This window comes from Marmota flaviventris, chromosome 12, assembly GCF_047511675.1.
Source record: "Marmota flaviventris isolate mMarFla1 chromosome 12, mMarFla1.hap1, whole genome shotgun sequence".
Lineage (NCBI taxonomy): Eukaryota > Metazoa > Chordata > Mammalia > Rodentia > Sciuridae > Marmota > Marmota flaviventris.
In genome coordinates, this window is record NC_092509.1 from 22,410,477 (window position 1) to 22,427,511 (window position 17,035).

General features: G+C 39.2%; 1 protein-coding gene across 4 annotated transcripts in view; it reads right to left on the reverse strand.

Annotated features, from left to right (window-relative positions):
- The window catches only part of Prkcq (protein kinase C theta), a 126,309-nt gene that overhangs the window by 44,225 nt on the left and 65,049 nt on the right, over positions 1–17,035 (reverse strand). For all 4 annotated transcript variants that reach the window (XM_027944860.2, XM_027944859.2, XM_027944863.2 and 1 more), the window contains 4 exons: positions 15,312–15,421; positions 14,257–14,374; positions 12,876–13,036; positions 9,400–9,573 (listed from right to left, as the gene is read on the reverse strand). In XM_027944860.2, the coding sequence (XP_027800661.2) occupies positions 9,400–9,573; positions 12,876–13,036; positions 14,257–14,374; positions 15,312–15,421 (563 nt within the window). The remainder of the gene's footprint in view (positions 1–9,399; positions 9,574–12,875; positions 13,037–14,256; positions 14,375–15,311; positions 15,422–17,035) is intronic.

The following is a 17,035-nucleotide window of genomic DNA, read 5'->3' on the forward strand; positions in this document are numbered from 1 at the left end:
AGTTTCTATTAATCAAATGAATTTTGCAAAAAAGATAAGCCTTCCAATTATAATCAAAATAACAGAAAGATCTTTAAAGGGAAGATTAATTAAAATAAAAATCTATGTTCACAGTCTGAAGAACAGATGATGAAAGACAAGACAGAAATGATAGATTTAACAAATTTAGTCCTATCATTCTCATGGGGACGGTACTGCATACACAAGTATCAGTTAGAGAAGGTAAAGGTCCTAGAGCTGTCAAAACACGTCAATATTTAAAAGTAAGATTGTGTTTTAGAGGAGACATAGCACATGTTGTGAATATTCTAGAATTAATAAAAGGGGAATTGAAAAGATGGACTTAAAAGTTAATTTAGCTTTACAGTGTTGCCCTTATAATAATTACGTTTTTCAAATAAGAGAATGAGTGAAAGACCAGGAAAATATAGCTAGTCACATGTCAAATAACTAAGAGAGCAGTTGCCAAATGTGCCCAGGATAAATGAGAACTTTATAGCATTAAAGGAATTAGCTAGTGATTTTATCAAACCAGCAACAATTAATTTTGAAAATACATGGAGGAGTTGGAAAATATGATACAAATGAGGTCACCTTCCTCTCCAGAAAAATAAGGTGGGTAAAGAATAATTGCAGTCATTTCTTTTTAGGTATCTTTTTTTTTTCAAAGTTAGTGAACTAATAAATAATTTTTTTTCATAAAAGAAGATTTTCAACCTCTGAAGAATAATATTCTTTATATTCATTACAAAGCATCTAAGTAAAGTGTCCTCTGTCAAATGTATGTAACATAGGCGGCAATGCCTAGGATTACAGAATGACTGTATGGAAGCTGGAGAAGAGACTTCAACTCTAGTTTGGGATGTGTTCTAGAACAGTCAGTGGAAAGAGCTGGGAATTCCACCCGAAGAACAAAAGGGAGCTGTTGTGCATATATAAAATTAAGTAAAGTAATCTATGTCAAATATTTAGCTCTGTGACTGGCATGTAGCAAGAATTCCTTTCCTGTTATCCTTTCTTACATGCATTGTTATTATCTTATCACAGAAAGAAGAAAAGCATTAAGTGCATCATAGTTGAAATAGGAACAGTCCCATCATTTTCAAGGTCTGGACAGAGTTCCAAGGGACCCTGCACTACAGATCCAAGTGTCATAAATCAAGCTAGCCAACTATTCAATTGTGCATGTTCCATGTTCCTATGTTTGTGCTTTTTCTTTCTCCCCTCTCCCTTTTCCCCCATCTCTCTCTCTCTCTCTCTCTCTCTCTCTCTCTCTCTCTCTCTCTCTGTGTTGAGAAATGTTCATTCCTAATAATTAAGGAAGTCAGCGACAGATTTAGGATTCCTCTAAGTTCAGAACCAGTTGAATGGCCACCTGGGGAAAACTCCCTCCTGCTCATCTCCAGGACAGAACCTAGGAAAACTTCCACGTAGGCCTGGGGCCATTTGGATGTGGAGTTCCAGGGTCCTGGAGTGTGGTTTAGGAATGGAGATGGGGTTAAGAGGGGATGACCCCTTGGGTACATAGGGAGGCATGTGGTTGGAGAAAGGCCAAAGAGGATTCTACAGCGAGGGCCTTGGCAGTCTCCTCTTGCTGGGATCTGAGATATAAGACACCCAAAGGAGAATTCTCCAAATTAAACCAGTTTTGAGTTGGGTTTGGTGTCTGAGTCTCTTGAAATCTCAACTTTACTAATAATTTTGGATTGACTGTAGAAAAAAGCCACAGGGCTGTGAGCAGCCAGGCTTCTCGTCTTTTGGATCACAATTTCCTTAGCTGTGAAATGAGGGAATCTGACCTACTAACCTCTACAACCCCTTTCTCCCCTAAAATTCTTTATCCATGAAGTCTGTCATAAAGAGAACAAATGAGTACGCCAAATTCAATTAGTTGTTATAAGAAAGATGTTATAAGCAACAATAAGATGCACCTCAATTGGTGAATGAGTAAACAAACTGGCACATACACACCATGGAAGGTATGGAACCATGTGTTTCTAAGACGCCAAGCTGGAAAGCCAATATGGCCATATTTTGGTCTGGTTTCTTCCTATCTGTGTTAAGCATTTCCCATGATTCATCGCTTCAACCTGTGGTCCTCATCATCTGGAAGACAATCTGTATAACCACTGAATCTGCCTGCCCACCTCTCACTCCTTAACACTTTACCATCTGACACCTTCTGCTCCTCCCAAATTGCATGTTCAACACTTTTGATCGTCAACTTCTTCAATCGATATATAGTGTTCTCTCTTTTGAAATTCTTTCCTCTCCTGGTTTCAATCATCCTTACTCTTTGGGTGTACCTCTTAGCTCCCTAAGTGATCCTCACTGACACTATCCCCCCTGTTCTTCCTATTTCCCAAGGGTGGGATTTTTTTTCCTTGGTTTATACTTGAACATTTTCAGCAGGTTTATTCTCTCGTATATTCCCAGTTTCAACTGAAGAAATGTACTTATTACTTCTTTGGGATGTGTACTGTAATCACCTCAAATGTGATCTTAGGTTTAATAAGGAACTGCATCTCTTACTGCCTATTTTATCTTATTATGATTAGTTTGTGTGTGGTACTAGAAATTGGACCCAGGGCCTCATGCATGCTAGGCAAACACTCTACCATTAAGCTATATCCTTGGCCTTAAGTGCCCTATTTTAAGAATAAATTATTGTTGGGAGCAGCACATGTTAAACTGCTCTATGTTATTTATCATATGATAATTCCCCTGTCATGTATGATTTTGCTTTCTTTGGTTTCAGTTACCCTTGGTCAACTCTGTTCCAAAAATATTAAATGAAAAATTCCAGAAATAAACATTTAGTAAGTTTTAGATTGTGCATTGTTCTGAGAAGCCTGAAAAAATCTTGTGCTTTCCTGTTCCATCCCACTTGGAATATGAATCATCCCTTTGTCCAGAGTGTGCAAGTAGTATATACTTATCCATTAGTTGCTTAGTAGCTTAGTTTTTTTTCTTTTTTGTTTGTGTTGTGCTGGGGATCAAACACAGTGGTGGTGTCATTTGAGGCATTTGAGGAAAGCACTCTACCAACTGAGCTATATCTCTATCCCCACTTAGTAGCTTAGAAAGCAATTATGGAGGAGATAGTTTTTGAGTAAGCTCTCAAAAGAGGATATGGGGTTAAGGGGGGATGACCCCTTGGTTACGTAGAGAGACATGTGGCTGGAGAAAGGTCAAAGAGGGTTCTACAGTGAGGGCCTTGGCAGAGGGAGAGTAGATTCAGATGAGAGGCACTTTCCTGCAAGACTCTCTGGAAGGATGTTACAAAATGTGCATGTCTTGTAGGAAACTGGTGAAAATACTTATGGGGCTTTGGGAGGAAAACAGTTGACAAAGAAGTAGATTGATAATAGGGGCCCATAAGTCATGAAGAAGCATTACAGAGTCACAGAAAGGTGAGAAGGTATCTATGACTCTGAAAACCAGGTGTGTAGGAAGCATGTGGCATGTCAGATGCACTGTTTTTTTTTTCTTATTAGCTAAAGAATTCTTAAATATTTGTTAATGCCCCATCATCTCCTATAACTTTGGACACAATACCTTAAGCAAACTTTGTAGGCTCAACATCAATTTACCACAAATTTCCTCTAATAGTTTTAGTGAATTTACTATCAATTTCTCTGCTGAACCAGTTTCATTGTGCAGGAAGGGCATCTGACCCCCATTTAAGTGATTCACCATTTGTGAAATAACAATTTGTGGGGGCACCTTAAGGAAAAGAAGCTTATTAGTTGCTACAAACAGGGACAGCCAAAGAGTTCACTCATCTTAGCACAAGGGACAAGTCTTCTCAAGGATGTGGTTTGTGTAGTTTTTTCTTTTCCTTCCTAAAGTTGTGATAATTGCCAGGGCTTCTAACTCAATTGGAAGATTTATGGATGGAAGCATCTTTATAATCTTCAGAAGAGGCAGTCTTCTGAATCAATGCTTGAAATTAAACACCTGCTGGGAATCTTAGATGGATTTCGCTTTCAAATCATGGAAATACCAGAATGACATACTTTAAAAAACAAACAAACAAAACCCCCTATCAAATCGAGGGAGTTTTCTTTATTTTAAATAATAGTATCTTAACAGTTAGTGTGGCACTTTCTCCTCAAAAGATTCAAACAGCTCTGCAAGTGCTATTTTTTTTTTAATTCTTGCAACCTACCTTTATTTTAGTATTTGTCCAAATTATATGATTTATGTAAATTCAGTCAAGAATCATTACATACCACATACATTTTTTTAACACCGTCCTTTAGGAGGCAATAAATAAATAAACAAATTAATAAATAAATAAGAGAGGGGGGAGGGAGGGAGAGAGAGGGGTGGGAGATGCTAGCTAGCAGCCTTGTTCAAAGGGCCTTAACCTGAAGCCATAATCAGAAGTGAGGCCTTGTGAGTCCTATAAATAGAAAGTGAAACTCAAGTTTTCATTCTCATAAAAAAGAAGTTTCAAAGTACTATTGATGATGTTCAGCTGGCTCAGGTCAGCTGTGTGGGAGCCAGGGCAGTGGTGTCATGCAGTGGACATGAGAGTTCTGCCACCCATAATGGACATTTGCAAAACCCACAGTGGCTGTCACTCAAATTCATCCCAGGGAGGGACCCAGAGCTGTTCTCCTAGGACTGAAATCTCTTTTAGGTGTGAAATTCTAACACCTCTTAAATTACAGTTCAGATTTGAAAACAGGCCTTTTGGAATTCAAAGGAGACACAAGTGAAGGCAGATCTTGGTTTACTTTTAACATGTAAGAAGAAATTATTTCCTTCAGATAAACAAACAAAAAACCCAAAACAACAACAAAAACAAACAACTCCTCACAGTGTTAGGGGTCTTCTTTTCTTCCCAAACTAGATTTTGGAACTAAGCCTTCTTATTTGAAATGTTTTATCAGGGACAGATCAGAGATCTTTGGTTACTTGAATTATTGATCTTTCTTTTACTCTAGAATAATTAAAAAGAGGGAGGAAATTATCTTTCTTCGTATTTCCTCTTCCTTGTAGGTGAACATTTAGTTACTACAAAGGTGACGTGTCACTGAGATACTCACAGTATGTGAATATCTGGACCAATATTTGGACACGGACAAATGATAAGATTGAGCGCTCTTCCCAGTGACTGCCAAGTGATCTTAGGCAAGTTTATTATTCTAAAGAGCTTCAGTTTTCTCATGGGTAAGATGGGGATACTAATATCTACTTTGTGGTGTGGGATTATCAGAATTAAATGAGATGCCATATTCAAAGTTCCTAGGAAAATATCTGGCACAAAATAGGGCCTCCATGAAAGGAGTCTTTGTAAATTGTATTTTCTTTGTTTTAAAATATATGTTGGGCCAGGTGCGGTGGTGCCTGTCTGTAATCCCATCGATTTGGGAAGCTGAGGCAGGAGTATCATAAGTTCAGGGCCAGCCTCAACCACTTAGTAAGGCCCTAAGCAACTGAGCCAGACCCTGTCTCAGTGTAAAAAGTTATAAGGGGTGGGGATGTCAGTGGCAAAGCATCCCTGGTTTCAATCTCTGGTACTACAAAAAATAATAAACAAACAAATAAAAATGTATGTTGGCACAGAGATGGCTGGTTGTCTACCTTTCTTAGAAAAAATATTCTAAATGGTAATGTGTTCAGTAAAAGATTTCGTTTTCAACCTTCCTTGTAGCTGCAGAGGAGTCAAAGAGATGAAGCAGAAGTTTTGTGTAGGCTTTTTATAAGACGGAGAGAGAAAGAAAGAGACACTTCCATCTTATTTAAGACATTGTTACTAAAAGACAAATAAAATTTCTAATGGACACATATATTATTTCACATTTAGATGATTCTGAAATTAAGAAATGGCTTATTTACAGTTTAAAAATAATTTTGTTTACCGAGAAAACTAATAATGCATCTAATTATTAATAATATCTTAAAATCAAGAAAACAGAATATTATTTTTCCAAGTTAGGTAGATTTTTTCCCCCTGCTTAGTAATTAGAATTATGTAGGAAAAGTAAATAGCTTTATAATTTGACTTCCATATTGGTTTAGAGTTTTACATTTTGGGGGGAAAATTACAGTAAGTCCCCATAAAGAATTTGTTGAGTTAATTTAATGGTGACTTTTGAAAGAAATTTGTGAAATGGAGTTTCAAACTTTCATGTTCAATTTTTTCTAGATGGTTTTAGTTCATCCATGATTGAATTCATTTGAAAGATTTAGGACGATCGCTCTTTTAGATAATTTTATTGTGGATTTTTTCTGTTTAAAATATAAATAAATGTAAATAATAAGAACAAGTACTGAACATATAGGCCCAAGGTCCTGTAGTGTACAGATTGGGGGCATACATACTAAAGACGATACTAAGAAGGGATCATGCAATTTTAAACCTTATGAACTTTCATGTGAGTCATAGAAAATAAAAATGTTAAGAAATAATACAGAATTGTTAGTAAAAAGTGAAGAATAAAAAGTTGTTCTTTCCTCTTCCTAAGGCAATAATAACCCCTCATTATGCTGATCTCATTAGACCATGTTGCCAATAGTTTCTGTCAGAGTTTGAATGATATACAAAGTCATTTTGATTTATCACTGAGGCAATTGATTTGCACGATTCTTTTGAGCACCACTCTGGTTCAGGGTTGAGTTTCTGTGTCACCAATGCTGTGTTTTCCCACAGGGTGGCTGGTCTACACCCACCTGCCCCCTGCATTTTGATTCCTCTTATGTATCCTGAGCAGGAAAGAAGAGGGGGCCCAGAGCTGGGAATGAGCAGAGTTGGGAATGAGCTTTGGCTTCCAAGTCCACAGCTCTTTCAATCTTTATAGCTTCCTAAACTCCTTCTCCATATTTTCCTCCTTCCACGGGTCATCATCCCTCATCTGTGAACTTTAAAAATGAATGATTTAATCCATGTGCCCTGATAAATAACAAGTAACTTCCCTCAGCTCATCCTGAATACTCTGATATTCAACAGGTGGGCTCTTTGGAGGCAGAAAGTGGGCAAGATGTTTTCTCTGAAAGGTGACAAGTCCCTAGAGAAGTAAAGGGTTAATCTTATCTACTGTCTTTTGCTAGTGTGCAAAAGCGACTGTCCTCTTAAGAATATTGCTGCTTTTTACATTCACTCGGAGTATTTCATCAGTTATTCTGTCTGACATGCAATGCCTGAATAATGAATCAGGACATCTCCAAAGCAATGACTCAGGGTCCTTGGCAAAGTGTAACACAGGCTTTCCCCCCCCGCCCTTTGCTTTCATCTCTTTCTAAAGGATTCAATTCCTAGAAATCTAAGTGCTGAGACAGTCACAGTTACATTTGATGTACACATTCTCAACCACTTTTTTTTTTTTTTCATGGCATGTACTCTGCTGATGTATTTACTTCTCTGGTCTTGTTAAAGATTCACAGCTTTATGGAATTGTAGGAACATCCCCCTTAAGAGGGTAATAAATAAACACACCCAAGGCTCTGATAGATAAGCAGGAGAAGGGAATATAACTCTTTTTACAAAGTGGGGTTCCTAACAGCTTTCTCCATAAGACAGGAAAACAACCATACTTTCAAAAAACACACACACACACACACACACACACACACACACACCCCTCTATCATGAATCTATCATCTATCTATCTATAGATATAAATATAGGGAAAAGATGTCAATTTAAACTCGATTAGAAGCCTGGTCTGAAAGTTTATTTAGCCATTTGCTACAAGCCTCACAAAATTCCAAGAGGAAAAATGAGATCATAAGTGACTCCCTGGGTGCACAGTAAATCTCGGATACAGCCCAGGAAAGGTGGCTGGTTTATCAATTTGATTTCAGGTAACATACCTACACCACTTAGACCAACAGATATCTATATCACCAGGAGGAAGTTTCTACTAGGAACTCTCTAACCCTCATTACCAGAAATTCTGTCTCCTCCTAGCTGTAAGAAAGGAGGCTACTTTCTCTTACACAGCTTCTCACTACCCCTTTATTACTTCATGCTTTCCCTCCTGACCACCCCTCACCTCCAATCCACTGCCCAACATCCTTTTTGCCTATTCAAGTTCTGATTTCTTGTTTCTCTTGGCTCTGGTACTTGCAGTCTGCGCTCTGATTTAATATTACTCACACTCTCAGAAGTATTGGTCCTGCCTCTTATTGGAGTATGACATTCTTGTGGTCAGGAACTATATTCTATATTTCTGTATCTTTCACAGAGCTCAGGAAGCACTTGGTCATGGTCTGGTTTCTCCTTATTCTATGATGTATGCATCATACATTGATTTGTTCATTAGACATGTGTTGAAAATTTCCTGGGGGTGGGGAAGTGGTGATGGAATATAGATCCATCTACTTCTCAGGACTGAATTCCCACTAATTCTTTCTGTGGCTGAAGACACTTCAGAGGCCCCAGTTTCATGACTTGAAATAGAAAAAGGGAAACAAATCCCACCCTTTGTGCTCTCAGACCTTAGCTACCGGGTCCCACATGGGTCTGCTTATTATTCCAGGGTCTGTAGAACAGGGATAAGGCAAGGAAGAGTAGAAAACTTAGGAGATATAAAATTATGCCTGTGTATGAAGGCACATCCTTGAGGATGTTCCTTCCAGTGTTATTTATATCAGAGTAAAACAAAACAGAACAAAAAGTTAAGAAGTGTTCTAACTAGATAAACTATGTTACAGAAGATATTCACAGATGTGAGGAAATGAATATAATGAAAGTGTTGAAAACTCAAGTTATTAAATGGTAGGGATTTATGGTGGGTTGCCATTTTTATTTGAAGAAATCTATGGGAAAGAGGGAGAAACGTAGAAAGATAAACTTTGAAGTATTAAGGGTGATTATATCCAAGTGGTGATTTTTATCAATAATTTTCTTTGAGTTTATAAACATTTTCCAAATTCTCTACAATGATCTTGAAGTCAAGAAAAAAAAATCATTTAAAGTTATTTCGTAAGGAAGAAGGAGACCAGGAGGAGAATCCCATGGCCACTTTCTCTGCCAGGCTTTAAGAGAAAATTCTCAAGAACATATGCACTTTAATCTCTTTTCCAACTTTTGTCTCTTTAAATATGCACACAGTAGATGAACCAAGTGTCACATGATCCCCTTCAGGTTACTGACTGTTTAGAAGCCTGGTTGTTATGTTAGAGCAAATTCTAGAAAAATGAGTGAACCAACAAACAGATCCAGAAGGAAAGGCCTTTCACAACAGACTATGTTAAAAAATCAGAAGTAATATTTCCACAGTGTTTAAAAGAGATGAGACTTTTCTGGATGGATGCGTGAGAGGCTGACTGAAAGGTAAGATAAATACGAACCAACTCCCCCATGTCTCCAAGTGACGGGGCCACCAAGGCATCACCCTTGGGACAGGCTGGAGGAGGAAGAAGGTGTCTGAGCAGAAACCATACCTTGGTCTGGAACGTGCAGAACATGTGAGTTAGAAACGGATGCTCCCAGGCCAAGGATAGGACTCTCTTTTCTACCATGGTACACTCAACATCGTCGTCCATCAAAACCACATCCTTCTTTAAGGCTTTTATTGCAAAAAATTGATTGGTTTTCTTGAACTCCGCTAGGAAGACCTAGAAGGAAGGGGAAGAAGGAACTTTACTTTAGAATTTGGATTTCCACATTGAAGAAGAGACAACAAAGTGCCAAGAGAGGCCTGTGTTAGACAGTAAAAGAGGGGCCTTCTCCAATTTCCATCCATCCTGATAGGGTGTTACTGAGACACAATGGACCACCTCACTAGTTTAGGGATACTGCATCATGGTTTTATTTTTATCTTTGTGTCTTTCCAAAGGTTTCACAAAATTATTAGGCAATTAAATGGGCAATTCCCAGTGCCTGAAAAATTCTATTTAAAAAAGAATGCCTGACTATCCAGGAACCCAAATGTGGGTACTGAGAGACCAAATACACATTGAAGGAAGAAAAGTGGAATACTGGAGAGAATGGCTGAACTTGAAGCATCACTGAGAATCCACACAAATAAGCTATTCCCCTCAGCCAGCTCTGAAAGGCAAAAAAAAAAAAAAAAAACAACTTGTGGGATACAGTCTATATGTACATCAGAAGCAAATACCCTGTCATCTGGTCACACAGAAACCTCAGGACCTACTATGTGTCAGACAGTCTGCTCTATGTTTTACGTGTGCTATCTAATTTTCTTATCCAATTTAATTTTTAGCTTTTAACATTGCAAGACAGGTATTGATAATCGAAAAACACTGAGTTCAAAGAATCACTTAAACTTGCTCAAATTCGTGGAACTACGCAGAGCAAGAGATAACTCCAGAGTCTGCTTTTTCCACCTGATTTCACATGTTTTATGTCAATGGACACCAGATGGCATGCAATGGAGAGTTGCAACAACTTTAGATTTACACACGAATAAGCAAAGAATTATTGGCAGTCGTAAGAACATGGCATTTGGGTTAAAAAACCTCCGGCTCTGGTTTTGTTTCACAGACATTTGCTGGTTGTGGAAATATGGGCAAAGCAATTCACCTCTCTGGGGCTTCAGTATTCTAACCTGTGAAAGAGATAACAATTGTGGCATTCCCCATTGTACAGGACTACCGTGGAATACAAATAAGATACCACACAGAAAAGTAATTTGTGAACTACAAAAACACTCTCTCTAAATGAGAGTTATTAATAGCACTTGTCATTTGTCTCTTTTGCTGACTTTTAGGGAATGCTGAAGTCAATGATGCTAAGCCAGAACTGATAAAACGAGTGTCTGGAATATTAAAATAACATGGTGCAGACCCATGACTTTGTGGTAGCTGGCTTGATAGAGGGGGTGGGCTTAGATGAGAATTCAGGAAAATGAATGATGTTTACAGCCCCAGAACACCAGATGTTTGTTCTCCAGGGCTTAAAGAAAATAAGAACATGAGTATGGAGGTCGGAGATTGACTTTTTGGTGAGGAACCATACTTTCCATACAGAAACAAAATCAGAGGAAACACAAGTTTTGGAGTAGTCTCAGGGTTGCAAGAAAGGGAAAGATGGCTGTCTTATTTTGCATCAGTGTTTCCTCTTTTTGTCCTCTTAGGGTGCAGAGCCCCAGGGTCCCACTGGAAAATCAGGCACCCAGCTTTAGAGGTAGAGAAAGGATACCCAGATTTGCAGGGTATCCCTTGGGATACTTTCTAAGACTTGCATTTTAACTTAATGTCTTTCTTATTAACCTTGTTCAAATGTACCAATCCACAAGGGAACAAAGAAAGATAAACATTTCATTAACAATTTCAAGTACTCTTTTGGTAATTGCTTCTTTTAGTAAAACATCCTAAAACCAACCATAAACTAGGAAGCTGAAAAGGTAATTTTCATCTATACAATGTGCTTTCAATTTTTGGTAACAGGTTATAATTGCACATTAATTGCTGCTAAATTATAATAAAGACTGGCTGTAAAATTGCCTATTACACCCAGATTAACACCAAATGAGTCTGTTGTGGTTCATATGACTTCAGAAATGAACTGAAAGAACTCATGGATACCAGCTACAGTTTGCAGAACAGAGTAGATTTTGTTGAAAGACAATGTATTTTATGTTTAAACCCAAACCTAGCAGAATACAATATTATTCAGCTACGGTGAATGCTCCCATGCAGTTTAGTTTGTTTATTTTTAAATAAACTGGGTACATTTTCCTGCCAAAGTCTGGTGAGCAGGTGCTGACTTTGGCTACACAAATTCACGAAACACTAGTCCTTGGTTAAAATTTTCCTAGGAGTTGCATCCAAGAATATTAAGCAACCAGGAGTCTTATTAATACATGACATATCCTGAATATCTAAAATCACCCAAAATTCTGTGTCCTGTGACCATCCCTCCTTACAATTGCTAGCTTGAAAATTCTCAATTGTTACTGATAGTCAAATTAAAAGTTTCAAATTACATTGATAGTCAAATTAAAAGTTTCAAATTACGTCTTGTTCCTCCTCCTCCTCTTCCATTTTTCCTCCTTCTCTTTTCCTCCTCCTCCTCTACTTATCCTTTGTGAGAGATAATCCATAACCCTAGGAAGGACATGAAGAGGGACTTCAGCCTAGTTATGGGCTCAATGGTTCCTTTCTCTTCTTCCCATTCCTGTTACAAATTCTTGACCCCTACTAGACATCAGAATTTAATCTTATTTTGAGATAGGACAGTTAAGGAGGAAATTAAGGTTAAATGAGGTCATTAGGTAAACTCTACTCCAATATAACTGACTTTCATTTGAGAAGAGGAAACGTGGACACCAAAGGCACAGAGGGAAAATGATGTGAAGACTCAGGGAAAAAAACAGTCACTACAAGTCAAAGAGAGGTCTTGGAAGAAACAACCCTGCCAATACCTTGATCTTGGATTATCAGCCTCCAGAACTCTGAGAGAATACGTTTCTATTGTTTAAGTTGCCTGGTCTGTGCTATTTTATTACATCAACTTGAGTAAAATAATACAAGCCTGAAGGCATTTGGGAGAGAGAAAAAAATCACATACTAAGCAAAGCAACACTCTAGGCTGGAGGAAGAAGCAATAGAGAAAAAAAAACCAAAACAAATAAAAAAGCCACGTAACACAAGAAGTGGTCAAAGAGCCTTTGTATTTCTTTGGTGCTCAAAGACCTCAAACTCACAAGCATCTGGGGTGTGTAACCTCAAAGCAAAGTGGTCTTTGGGACAAAGACCCCTGGGAAGCAGTTTGTCATTGCCCTAGAGCTCCCAGGTCCCCACTGACTCACAGATCTCCTCTCACAACATACTGGAACGTTCTCTCCACACATCCACACACTGCTGGGTCCTAAGAGTTTAGTTCCACCCACCAGGAACACTGTCCCTTGGTCCCTGGAATCTGTTGTATGGAATTCCACAGTAGGGTAGCATACCTTGCCAAAACTTCCTTTCCCCAACATTTTGTGCAAGATAAAATCCTCAATTTTTAGTTTTATATGCAGAGATGGTCTTTCTGTGTTCAGTTCAGGTTCTGGATGATGGCATATTTTCTCCGTCCCATCCAATGGAGACTCCCAGGAGATTCCCTGAGGCTCTGAAAACGGCAAGCCAGTGGATAGGGTGAACATGGAGTCATAGGGGGTCCCTGCAGTTACTTAGGGCACCTGCTTTCTCTTCCACTTCCCATTCTGAGGCTCTGTCCACATTTACTGGGTGGGGAGCAGAAGGGGGGCTTCTACAATTCAGGCAGTTTTAGTAACTCTCTGTGTGACAGTGAGGCTGGCAATTGGGACTTGGACTGTCTCTTTACCTAGACAATGGACCAGAAAATGGTTCGACTTAAATATTCCAACAGAATACCACATATGCAAAATTAGCAAGCTGTTAATAGTGTCAAATCATGGACAAATAGGGATTTTAATGGAATTTGAGGAACAATGATTCTTAATTGTTTAGGTGGCGCACAGGCATAGTGGCATCAAGTTCTGTATATCAAAGTGAAGGAAGAGAGAATGGAATTTAGCAGATTAGTGAAGACCTGATCTGCACCATTTCTTGCAGTCTTCAAGTCAAGATGGTGCTTACATTGATCATCCCTGGGATATGGTCTAGTTGACTGCTTGTAGATCCTTCCTAAATCAAATTCAAACTTTTCTTTAACTTTTTTTAAATATCTATTTAGTCCCTACTCCATAACAGAAGAAGTGTAGAAGAACTCCTTTGGAAACATTAACATTACTTTAAAGTATTCTTTCATATTATCCCTCAAGTCCAAGGAAAATCTTTTATAATGTATGCTGAAACTATTTAGGTCATGTGGTGGTATCCTCTCATGAGCTACCTTTGAAGGCAGGCTGCATAAACTTTCAAAATAACATAAATGTTAAGGGCTTTGGGCCTGGACTTCTTTTCTTTTCTACCCTTACGCATCACAGAAGAATCTTCTGGACACAAAATAAAAACATCTGTGATATTTTCACCATTATGCTTCACCGTATATTTTATTTCTGTACAACCACTTGACACTGACTGAAAGGAACATTCTAGAATCCTAAGGAAATATTTATAGTTGTTTCTTCCAGATCTATCCCATTTTCCCCCTAACTCTCACCTCCTCACAAAGGTATCCTGGTGAGGTGAATTTTGGTTTCATTTCTAAGAAGCAGGAACATTGGTGGATAGGTCTGTAATCTTTACAAAGAAAAGGATCCCCTATCAGACCTGGTAAACTGAGCAACTTCAATCCGAGAGTGCAGGTTAAGGTTAATGAAGATAAGTTATCAATATGGGATAGAAGATCACCAGAACAACTACCTCTTTTTCCGGGTGTTGGTAAATATGGAGGCTTTGCTTCATTTTTGATGGAAGATGGGAGACCAATTTCAACTGGACCTTCTCTGAAGATGTGTTCTGAATCTCTTAAGCAGCGAGCCTAGATTACAAACAGAGAGTCAGGCCACCCACTCACCCACAGTTGTTGAGATGGCTGTCTATGAAGACCAAAGTCACGTGAGATTTCTTAATGCACAGGACAGCCAAAAGTCTTCCTCCCTTCAATGGTCTTTTAGGATTCCTTATTGTGTGAGAGCTTATTTAACACACTAGCAGAATGTACATAGCTTCTTCACTCTGGGATCTAACTGGAATCACCCATGCTCTCTACATCACTCCATGACACATAAGAAGAGATCAATGGAAAAAATCATACAGAGTCAATGCTTTGTGTTGCAGAGTTTGTTCTAAGACAAGGAAATTCAGTGAAGCCAAGGAGTAGGTGACAAGGCAAAAATTGTCCTGGACTCAGTGCTCTGAGAAAATCCTACAGATGATTCTAGTAAATAAGTATTTTCTTTCAGGCTATTACATAATCCTAATATGTAGGTATAAAGCTGGTGATCAATGCTCAATAATTTTAATGAATTTGTTTCTGTTCCTGCTCTTTTCAAGAAAAAAAAATTAAGATCTTATAAAGATCCACACAATATAAATGCATGAACTATCTAAAGGGGGCGATATGGTCATGGAGATGGAAGTTAGGGGTAAAGCAATTTTCAGAAATACATTCCACAAAAGACAGTAGAATGAATTGGACATAACTTTCTTATGTTCATATATGAATACATGACCAATGGAACTCCACAACATGTACAACCATGAGAATGGGAAATTATACTCCATGTATGTAGATAATGTCAAAATACATTCTATGGTCATGAATATCTAAAAAGAACAAATAATAATAATAATAATAATAATAATAATAATAATAATAATAATAAAGAAATACATTCCACAAAGTCCTGCAGAGTGGCTATAGGTCAGAAAGCAGAGGATGGGAGCTGATGTGGGGGAGATTATCAACTCCACACCTGTTGGGTGCTCTCAATCATTGCCAGTGCTTCAGCCATTAGCTTCTGATTGATACCACAGAGGTTGGCGACCTTTGTCTGGCATCGGTGATGGACATTCATGCCACATGCTGAAAGGAAGAAAGTGGACAGTGAGCAGGAGGGAAATAACTGACCAGGGAATGGGTCAGTCACTAGGGAACAAGGTGAGTGGTCAGGAACACAGCTCCAGGCACAAATTGACATTGGTTCTCCCTGACATTCATGTGAAATGCTGAAGGAGAACTGTCTGCCCTGTACCAGGTCCAGTCTGAGCTGGTGCAGCCCTTTTCTAGCTGGACTGTGTGGAGTTTCTCTGTCCTCTAGGCAGCCTCAGCCTGTACAATGGAAACTGAGAGAAGGGGTATGTGTGTGTGTGTGTGTGTGTGTGTGTGTGTGTGTGTGTGGATTAACGGTGGGAGTGGGAAGAGGAAAAATGCCAGAGACCATGTGCTCCCATCAGGGAGAGGTGTGGTTAATGAACTATGAAACTTGGTGACCAGGAGCTGATGGGGCGGGGGACACAGCTCTGAGTCCTGGCTAGTGGGGAACAGCCAGGATGACTGCATCTCCTGTAAACAGAACTGAGGGCATGGTTGGGCAGGGGCCCAATGGACTTCAGGTCACTCACAGGAAAACATAGGCATTTTATTTATCTCTTTTTTTTTTTTCATTTTATTTATCTCTAAAATTCATTTGAGGCTACTAAAGTGAAGTCCTTTCCTTGGAACAAAAAATAACCAAAAAGGTTGGAACATTTAAGTCTTAAGGTCCTTTTACTTGTCATCTTATTCCCTGGGGATACTAGAAAGCAGTTTTCTATAGAAACACAGGACTCCAGGAAGCCACACTGTTTGACATCCCTAGAGCCTGGCAAAAGGACTTAATGAAGTCAAAGTGCCTCTTCCCATCTCCTGTTCATGTCCCCTGTCCACCTCTGCCAAGCCCTGCACAGTATCCTCCTTATGATCCTGTCCTCAGGATGTCATTTTTCTAGGGTCCAGGAGCTTCTATACTTTGATCAAAAGGCCTTCTGAGAGCTCAGAAAATTCCACCCTATGGCCAGAACCAAGGTGAAGAAAGGCTGAGTTTTAAGGATGTCCAAAGCTAACCCGACCTGGTTAGAAGAAATCAACCCACAGATGAGGTCTCCAGTGCGATCATTTCGCTTTCTAATTATGGCAGGCAAGTTGGTGAAATATTATTTGGGGTTTCTTTTACTCCTCAAATGGGTTTCCTTCTCTGGTTCCCCCTCCCTCTTCTTGTTGGGCCACTTCTGGCAGGAAGCCAGGCTATATCATGTCATTCCTTGTCTTAGGATTTGAGTGAGTGGGGACTGAAGGCTACTGGCCAGTATCTCTGAGAAGGAGGAGCCTGGGCAAGTGTCTGGGAGGGAAAGAGACTATAAAAGGCAGGTGTCCCCACACTTCTCTATGGCTTGGGATGGGAAGGGGAAGTAACTGTAGATCCAGGAGCAAAGACATACTGTTTGCTGGCTCGCAATGCCAAAGGAGGTGGCACCTAGGGAGTGCACCCAGAAGGACTGGGCCCAAGCATTACAACCTAATCTTTGACAAAATCACAAACCCTCCATGAAACCACAAGCTTCGTCACTGTGGGCTTGGATGGGGATATCAACTGTAATAGCTGGGTGTTAGAGGCCATTACCTAGTTTTCAGGTTCCTATGTACATGAATCCCCAAGTC